The sequence below is a fragment of the Chrysemys picta genome, chromosome 20, assembly GCF_011386835.1.
Source record: "Chrysemys picta bellii isolate R12L10 chromosome 20, ASM1138683v2, whole genome shotgun sequence".
Lineage (NCBI taxonomy): Eukaryota > Metazoa > Chordata > Testudines > Emydidae > Chrysemys > Chrysemys picta.
The window spans coordinates 11,658,501-11,667,419 of NC_088810.1; the positions used below are offsets into that span (position 1 = coordinate 11,658,501).

Consider the following 8,919-nt stretch of genomic DNA (forward strand, 5'->3'; position numbering starts at 1 on the left):
TGCCCTCTCAAGGTGCCTTCCAGCTGCATTTCTATGCAGGAGACTAGGCCCGCTCCAGCCATAATCAGCCTGGGGCCTTGGCCATAAGGGCCTCCAGCTGCCACCTGTTTGGTCTTGGGCTGCCCAGCTTCACCCCACTCCCATCAGGATTCGGCCAATCAGGCCAGTGTTTGGAGAGAGTTAAATACACCTAGGGCCAGCCCCTAGGCCTTTATGCCTCAGGTTTGCTCTAGCTATGGAGTGGGGAAGGAAGATCCAGCCCCCTGGGGCTTGGGTAAAGGATAGCTCTGTGTGGGGGAATCCTGGGGTTCCTCTACCTGATGCAGGTCAATCGTGTGGGAAGGGGACTCTGTGATGCTTATGGGACTGGAAGATGAGGGGCCCCGGTGATTGAGGGACCTAGCTGGGGCAGGGGGGGGGTGTTGTGGTTCGGTTCTGGGAGAGCTCTGGGGGTGGGACATAGCACCTACTGTGTGGTATGAATGGGGACTGCTCTGGCTAATGGTAATGGCTGCCCCTTTCTCCCTACAGCAGATCAGAGGCTCCTGCTGTGAAATCCCCCTCAGAAGTGGGGGAAACACCTCTAGGCAGGAGTCTGGATTCCCTCTAATGGGTTTCCTGTGCTGACCCTGCTATGATGGGGGTGGGGGGATAGAAGAACACCTGGATCCTCACCCATTGATCTCCAGGTGCCCTCCAGAGGGGGGGAACTGAAGGCCTGAGGGAAGGGGTTTGCCCAAGATCACCCAGGCCTCCAGAGTTCTAGCCCAATGCCCTAAGCTGGTATCACTTTAAATCAGTGGGTCTCAAACTTTTTTACTGGTGACCCCTTTCACACAGCAAGCCTCTGCATGTGACACCCCCCCCCCCTTATAAATTAAACACACTTTTTTATATATTTAACACCATTATAAATGCTGGAGGCAAGTGGGGTTTGGGGTTGAGATTGACAGCTTGTGACCCCCCCCCCCCCATGTAGTAATCTTGTGATCCCCTGAGGGGTCCCAACCCCCCGATTGAGAATCCCTGCTTTAAATAACTTGTGTGCCTTCTAGTGGTGCTTGCTGTGTTCTCAGCAGTGGAAGCTGGGGGTGTACAGTAACTCCTCACTTAATGCTGTAGTTATGGTCCTGGAAAATGAGACTTTAAGTGAAATGATGTTAAGCAAATCCACTTCCCCCATAAGAATTAATGTAAATTAGGGGCTAGGTTCCAGGGAAATTTTTTTTGCCAGACAAGTCAGTCTCTCTCTCTCTCTCTCTCTCTTCATATATATATATATATATATATATATATATATATATATACACACACACACACTCACTAAGTTTTAAACAATTCAATGCTGTACACAGCAATGGTGATCATGAAGCTTGGTTGAGGTGGTGAAGTCAGAGGGTGGGATATTTCCCAGGGAGCCTTACTGCTAAATGATGAACTAGCACTCGGCTGAGCCCTCAAGGCTTAACTCATTGTTAATGTAGCCTCACACTCTACAAGGCAGCATGGAGGGAGGGGACACACACACACACACACACACTATTTCCCCTTTAAGTATGCTGACTGCACTCTTAAGTACATTGCCTTGTTAAGTTAATCAGCAAGCTGAGCTGCAGCTGCTGCCAGGAAGCCCCTTCGTCCTGACCCCTGTCATGTGTCCCCCCTGCTCTATGGAGATGGGGTAAGCAGTGGGGAGGGGGACACCCTGACATTAGCCCCCTTCTCTTCTCTCCCCCTCCCCCTCCCCCCCCCCCCCCCCCCCCGTGCGCACAGCAAGCAGGAGGCTCCAAGGCAGAGGGCAGGAGCAGCACATGGCAGTGGGGGGAAGGACAGCTGAACAGCTGGCAATTGGTAGCCTGCTGGGTGGCTGCTACACAGGGAACTTAGGGGAATGGGGAGCTGATGGGGCTGCCAGTCCACCCTGGTTCCAAGCCCCCACCACCTAGCTGCAACGAGCTGCTCTTCCTGCAAGCAGTGGACAAAGCAGGCGGCTGCCAAAGTTTATACGGGAGCATTGTACAACTTGAAACGAGCATGTTCCCTAATTGATCAGCAATGTAACAACATTAACCGGGATGACTTTAAATGAGGAGTTACTGTACTTAACTAGATCTGGTGCATTGTGTAATGCTAGTAGTCATAGTTACTTCCTGGGCACAGCTGGGTCCAGAGTGGCTTCTTATAGGGTGAGGTGCAAAAGTCACAACTTTCCAAAGTGCCTGAACTGAGGCCTTACTACTTTTGGCAGGGTGGGTGTGGGTGGGGGGAGGCAAGATGGCTGTACCAGAGCCCCCAAAACCTCTCTGTAAATAAATGGAAAAGGGTGGGGCTCCAGTGACCATGATGTATTGGGGGGCAGGGCCCCAAACTTCTCTTGACAGGCTTAGGTTTTTTTGGTGCCCAATTTCAGACTTTAATGGGGTTTGGGTTTTTTTGTGTGCCTCTTCTGGAACTGTCCCCCAAAACTGCTAGCCATTCCCAGAAATCCAGGCTGGCCCTGGGGCTAGGACAGTAGCTTAAGACTTGGCAGACCTAATCTGCCACTGCCTTCTTGGGCAAGTCAGTCTGTGCCTCCCTTTCCCATCTGTAGAACGGTACTAACAGCACTGCCCTGCCTCCCAGGGGGTGTTGTGGGGATAAATACACTAAGGAAGGTGAGGTGGCCCAGTGCTATGGTAATGGGGTGGCGTAGACAGACACTAAGTTAGCTGTTTGCCCTCCTGGATTTAATGTTCCCCTGTGTTGTGTTCCAGATGTGCCAGCCAAAAAACTGTTACTGTGGCTTATCCTGGCCTTGCTATTGGGTGAGTAAAGGGTCTGAAACTGATTAGCTAAGCGTGCTAATGAATGGGCTAGTGCATCCACTGGCGAGGACAAGCCTGGGACTGCTCAGCTGTCTCGTGCTCCCTATAGTGTAACATCTTGTGATGTTTTTTGTTTAAGTGATCTAGGTCCTATTTCACTTGCTGCTGAGCAGTGACAGGGTTGTAACCACCATAAGGTTTTGAGCACATGGATTTCTGCTGCTACAGTCTGAGCTTAATAAAAACCCTAGACAGGGCAGGGACTTACCCATGGTCACCAGCAGAACTGGAAAGAGAACCCAGGTGTCCTGATTCTCAGCCTTATTCACTGGGCCACACTGCCTCCCCTAGGCTAGTGGAGCATATAGCCTTTTGCAATGTGCCTCACCCTCAGGGCCAGCCAAAGTGAACAGACTACTGCTGCTGGCTAGTGGAGTTAATCCCTTCTAAGTCCTAGAGGTCCAGGTTGTGGCTAATAGGTCCTGAATTGATACTAGAGTTGAGTCAATAGATTTTTATTGTTTGGGAACCAAACTGAGAAATCCAATCTGATTCAAATCAAAATCAACTTGGAATAAAAAACTCCAGTTTACTTTGGTCAAAACATTTAAGTTGTCTCAAAACAACTTCTAAGTTTGTCTTTTCAGTTTGACCAGCACTGGGGTGTTCATCCTCTTTGGCTTTAAAAATCAGCAAAATTTTGAAATTAAATGATACTTTGCCTCTTCTGGGAAGGAAGAAAAATCAGTTTTCAGTTCAATTTGACACATTGTCAGATTTCAGAACACTTTGACAATCTAGTTGAGAACTTCACCAGCTCTCATCAAAACCCTGCCAGTGACCCACGTTATGTCTATATCAGGCTCTATTCTTTTCCTGCTAGGCCCCTGAACAGGGCAGGGAGGAACTTACCCCAGTAACAGACCTGATTCATCTCCCTCCAGGTCCTTGCTCGGCAGACCCACTGGGCAAGGAGTTTGTCACTGTTTTCATGCAGAACTTTGTCTCTTCCTACGGCCTGCCCAACCTGGAGCTCCACATTGCCAGCTACTCGCCTAACACCACGGTTGACATCACAGTGAGTAGCTCCTCTTTCCACAGCCGGCTGCTGCTGCTCCAGCTGGGGGAACCAGTCTCTGTGCAGCTTCCCTCCTACACAGAGATGCTACGCAGCTCCAGAACCAACCACACGGTTCTGGTGGTGGCAGATAAGGAGGTCTCGGTTGTAGCCTTCAATGATAAGCTCTACACAACAGCTGCCTCTGTTCTGTACCCAGTGCGGGAGTGGGGCCAGGAGTACTACATCTTCACCCCATCTGGGGAGCCAAATTTAGCATTCAAGGAAATGGCCATTGTGAACCATGGCCAACCCAACTTGGTGGACATCTACCTGAAGGGCTCAGTGATATTTGAGAACATCCGATACCAGGCCAGGACCAGGCTCCGTCCCTCCATGAGGGAGCTATCTTCCGTGCAGCTCCAAAGTAAGGACGACCTCTCAGGCAGCCGCGTGGTAGCACAGAGACCTGTAGCTGTCTTATCTGGCAACACATGTGCCCAGCGGAACAGCCAGTGCAACCATGTCTTCCAGCAGTTGCTGCCAGTGCCTAGCTGGGGCAGCTCCTTCCTGGTGTCACCCCTGCCCTTCCAACCCCATTACGACCTGGTGTACATCACAGCAGCCCAGCAAACAGAGGTCACTGTCCACAGGGGGGCCAACGTCCAGGTCATGAACATCACCAGAGGGCACGTGGTAGAGCAGTGGGTGGGCATATGGTGCTCTCCCCTCAGTGCAGATCCCAGTGTGGCACTAGAGGGGTGGTGTGCTGTTAGACAGACCTTCCCATGAAGGCAGCACCACCTGTGCAAGCAGATACGGGGCATCTCTGCAAGAGCTCTAGTCCCCTTCTGGACCTACTGGGTCTGAGCACTGCACTTCTGAACTGGTGGCAGCTGGGGCTGATCAGCACTCTATGGTCCTCCCACTGTAGACCAAATACCCAGCTGCTTGTCCAGCACCTGGAGTTTCCCCCTCATGCTGAGCTCTCAAGGGGTGTGTACATGGCCCTAACTCTCAGCATCCCCTAATGCCATGTGTCCATGTCCCAGGCTCCCTGGGCTGGGGAGGGGCTGGGTCTCATGGGTTGGGTCAGTTGATACTGGGTGAGCTGAGGCCCAACCCCAGTAACAGATCCAGTGCAGCTGATGGTGGGAGTCCTTCCAGAGTTCCATGATGCCTCCTGACTGCTTGGCTTTTGCTGTCCTTAGGTCAACCACCAGCGTCAGCCCCTGCCTGTCTCCATGGAAGGAGGGAAGGTCCAGGTCTCACAGCACGGCGAGGCCAGTGTTCTCAAGACCAGCTTTGGCTTGCGAGTCCTCTTCAGTCAGCCGCACCACATAACCATAGGCATCCCCAGCAGCTACCATGGGCTGGTCCAGGGCATGTGTGGGAACAGCAATGGCAATGCCAGCGATGACCTGGTTACACCAGGGGGCACTCAGGCTCCAGATGCTGTCACCTTTAGAAACACCTGGAGGGTCCCCAGTGGGAAGGAGCGGCCCTGCTGGAGCAAATGCATGGGGCGATGCTGTAGCTGCCTCTCTGCCAATGTCACCACTCTGCATGGAGGCCAGGAGCTGTGCAGCATGGTTGGAGCTACAGAGGGACCCTTTGGCCCCTGCCATCTGGTGGTTCCCCCCCCCCAAGGAGTTCTATGAAAGCTGCCTGTATGACCTGTGCATGAGTGATGGAGCCCAGAAGTCCCTATGCCCAGCTCTAGAGGCCTATGTTGCTGTGTGCCAGGCTGAGGGAGTCACCCTGGATGGCTGGCGGGAGGCATCACACTGCAGTGAGTATCCCAAGTTGTGAGGACTCGCAGCTGGCAATATGCTACCCTCCCATAGCACCTGCTACCCAGGGAGCTCACTGAGCCTGGCAGTTCCCATCAGAGTGCCAGGAGTCCTGGATCAACTGCTAAACCAAGGGTGGACACCCTCTGGGGGCAGTGGGGGGCTGAGTGCCACATCTGGGAATAGAAATTGTATGGCAGGTCATGAATGCTCCTAAAATTGGGTGGGAGGGCTCTGGTTGGAGGTGCAGGCTCCAGGGTGGGTAGAGATGAGGAGTTTGGGTTGCAGGATGGGGCTCTGGGATGGGGGTGGGCTCTGAGGTGGGGCTAGAGATGAGGGGTTAAGGGTGCTCTGGGCTGGGACCAAGAGATTTGGAAGGCAGGAGGTAGCTTAGGGTTGAGGCACAAGGAGAGGCTCAGGTGCCAGGTGGCGCTTACCTCAAGTGGCTCCCAGAAGCAGCAACATGTCCCTTCTCCAGCTCATGTGCCAAAGTGCAGCCAGGCAGCTCTGCATGCTGTCCCATTCCACAGGCACTGCCCCCACAGGTACTGCAGCCAATGGGAACTGTGGGGGCAGCATGCGGAGTGGCACCCTCTGGCTGCTCCTATATGTAGGAGCTGGAGTGGGGTCATGCTACTGCTTCCAGGAGCTGCATGGAGCAGCCCCCAACCCTACTTCCTGGCTGAAGCATTGGAGCAGGGCAAGCCCCAGACCCCACTCCCCAGCAGGAGCTTGAGGGCTGGATTAAAATGGCTGGTGGGCTGGATCCATCCCGTGGGCTGTGGTTTGCTCACCCCTGTGCTAGACGCTACTCCCTTCCCAGAGCCAGAGTTAGAAACTAGAAGAGTTAGAAACATCCTGTCAGCCCCACTCCACTGGTATTGCCTTAAGGGGCTGACTAAACCCAGCTGCATCTTGTCCCATGTGAAATTAAATCCTCCAATAGGTGGGAGTGTGAACCTGCTCCCAGCAGGGAGGCTGGAAGCCAGGACTCCTGGGTTCTATCCCTGGTTCCGCTTTGCTGTGTGACCACCGGCTAGCCCTCTCTCCTCCTGTCTCAGGATAACCATGGGTAGGCTAGACTGTGGGTGACCTCTGAGATGGTGGGCCTCTGCTGTTCAGGCAGGAGGATCTGGCTGTTCTCTCCTGGGGAAACTCAGCTGACCTGTGTAAGCAGCATGGTGACCATGTGGATCTGACAACTGATTGGCTGTTATATAGGCCTGCCCCTGTTTGACTTCTGTGAATACTTGGGTTGAGGGGAGAGGGTGCTGGAGAATCCATACATGAACTCTCTGGGAATGGAGAGCAAGATTTGCCCTCAGGTTTCCAACGGTCATGCATCCTCCTAGAGACTGAGATAAGAGCCTGCTATTGCTTTTAGCTGGTGGAGTTGCTCCATAGCACACTAGAGGCCTGTGCTGTCAAAGGCTCAGTTCTGGCTCTGTAGGAGATAGGGACTTTCCTTTTTGCCACAAGTTCTCACCATCTGAACCCCACAAGCTGGGAGAGGTGTCTCTGCTAGACAAGGCCATTTCCTACTAGCAACTGGTGGCTGTTGCCTCTTCTCCAATTGCCTTGTCCTCTCTCGTTTCAGTGCTCCAGTGCCCCCCACAGCCGCCTCCAGACCTGCACCTCTGCCTGCCCAGCTGCATGCGCCAATCTCTCTGCCCCAGACAAGTGTCCTGCCCCCTGCCAGGAGACCTGCATCTGCCTGAATAGCTTTGTCCAGCATGCTGCAGCCTGTGTCCCCCATGGAGAGTGTGGCTGTGCCCTGGAGGGATGTTATCTGGAGGCAGGAAAGATCTGGGGGGAGTTTTGCCAGAGTGTCTGTACCTGCCATGAGGACACAGGGGAGGTGGAATGCCACAATGCCAGCTGTGGTGCACAGGAGAGCTGCCAGCTAGTGGATAGGGCATGGGGCTGTCATCCTCTCCCTTATCTATCTTGCCTGGCTTATGGGGACTCTCATATCGTCACTTTTGATGGGCACAGCTTTGAATATCAGGGTACTTGCAGCTACCAGTTGGCTGGATCCTGTTCTGATGTCTTCTCCGGCATGGTCCCCTTCTACATCCAAATCCACACTCACCCTGGCATGAGCCCACTTGGCACTGCCACCAAGTCTGAGATTGGGGTGTATGATAAGGTTATCTCCCTGAGCCAGCAGCAGAGCGGGGCAGTCCTGGTGAGTAGATTGGGCAGGAACTGGATTTCCCACTGGGGAGGATGGGCAGGAATTAACTTTAGAGTTTTAGAACAGAATGAAAACAACCTTCCTGCAAAACACAATCCCCAAAATCTCACTTTGGGTGGATCAAAACATTCCATGTCAAAATCAACTTATATCTTGAATCTAATGGGAAAGTTGGCAGCCAAAAGATCAACTTTTGACTAAACCTGAAATGTTTGGTTGTGGGATGTGGGTTGTGTTGTGGGGTGTCTTTTCATAACCTGTGGGTTGAGGACATATGTTCTGGTTAGTCCTACTCAAAAAAGCTCCTTCAACTAAAGCTGAGCAGCTGATCTTGTCACTAGACCTGTGACTCATCCCAGTTCCTACAGAATCTCTGCCTTAATCCAGTTTTGAGAACCCCATAAACCTACAACCCATCTGGCTGTTCTGCCCTTAAAATTCAGGCGGGACCACAGCTAACCTGGTCTGAGCTCATAACCCAAGCCAGTTTCTCAGTCATTCCTGCATCTAGCTCCGCACCAAGTTATTGGGCTGGATCAGGTCTTGGTTTTGTTAGTCAGGTGAGGTAATAGCTCTTATTGGCTCAGCTTCTGTTTGGTGGAAGGGACAAGCTGTTGAGCTTCACTTCTGGAGACAGTAACCAGAGTATTTAGCTTGGACACAAGGTGGGACAAACCTGGGAACTTAAATCCATAATTCAGCTGGATGCTAAAAACCATGGACTTGGCAGATGGGGGCAGGGGGGTTTATGGCCTATTAATCTTAAAATTCACCCTGCTGCCTGCTAATCCTCCATTGTCCTACAACTGCAGAGGTTAAGTGCCTTCATATAACACTTAAGTACAAGGATCAGGGGTAGCTGTGTTAGTCTGTATCTACAAAAACAACAAGGAGTCTGGTGGCACCTTAAAGACTAACAGATTTATTTGGGCATAAGCTTTTGTGGGTAAAAATCTCTCCTTCAAAAAGCTTATGCCCAAACAAATCTTAGTCTTTAAGGTGCCACCAGACTCCTTGTTTAAGTACAAGGGGTTCACATGTCTATCCCACCACATGTTTTGGTTGGAC

At 52.3% G+C, this 8,919-nt stretch overlaps 1 protein-coding gene across 7 annotated transcripts; it reads left to right on the forward strand.

Moving 5' to 3' along the window:
• The first annotated feature begins 169 nt into the window (after positions 1-169).
• Positions 170-8,699, forward strand: LOC135976808 (IgGFc-binding protein-like). Of its 7 annotated transcripts, none has more exons than XR_010594099.1 (5): positions 205-326; positions 2,754-2,804; positions 3,749-4,288; positions 5,073-5,653; positions 7,252-8,699. XR_010594099.1 is itself a non-coding variant. In XM_065574399.1 (4 exons), exons 1-4 carry the CDS (start codon positions 236-238, stop codon positions 5,279-5,281), a joined length of 891 nt encoding a protein of 296 aa, XP_065430471.1. In that variant the 5' UTR covers positions 205-235; the 3' UTR covers positions 5,282-8,699. The 7 variants fall into 7 exon arrangements, 2 of the variants coding, with proteins under 2 accessions (XP_065430471.1, XP_065430472.1); XR_010594101.1 differs by having other exon boundaries at positions 208-326; positions 3,749-3,882; XR_010594102.1 differs by lacking the exon at positions 2,754-2,804 and having other exon boundaries at positions 170-326; positions 7,252-8,697.
• The last annotated feature ends 220 nt before the right edge of the window (positions 8,700-8,919 follow it).

Excerpts from the sequence above, each read along its gene's own strand:
- LOC135976808 (XM_065574399.1), top strand. The coding sequence starts at position 236 with ATGGAGTGGGGAAGGAAGATCCAGCCCCCTGGGGCTTGGGTAAAGGAT. Across the intron at positions 2,805-3,748 it reads TATCCTGGCCTTGCTATTGG|GTCCTTGCTCGGCAGACCCA; the intron begins GTGAGTAAAGGG and ends ATCTCCCTCCAG. Across the intron at positions 4,289-5,072 it reads ATCTTCCGTGCAGCTCCAAA|GTCAACCACCAGCGTCAGCC; the intron begins GTAAGGACGACC and ends TGCTGTCCTTAG.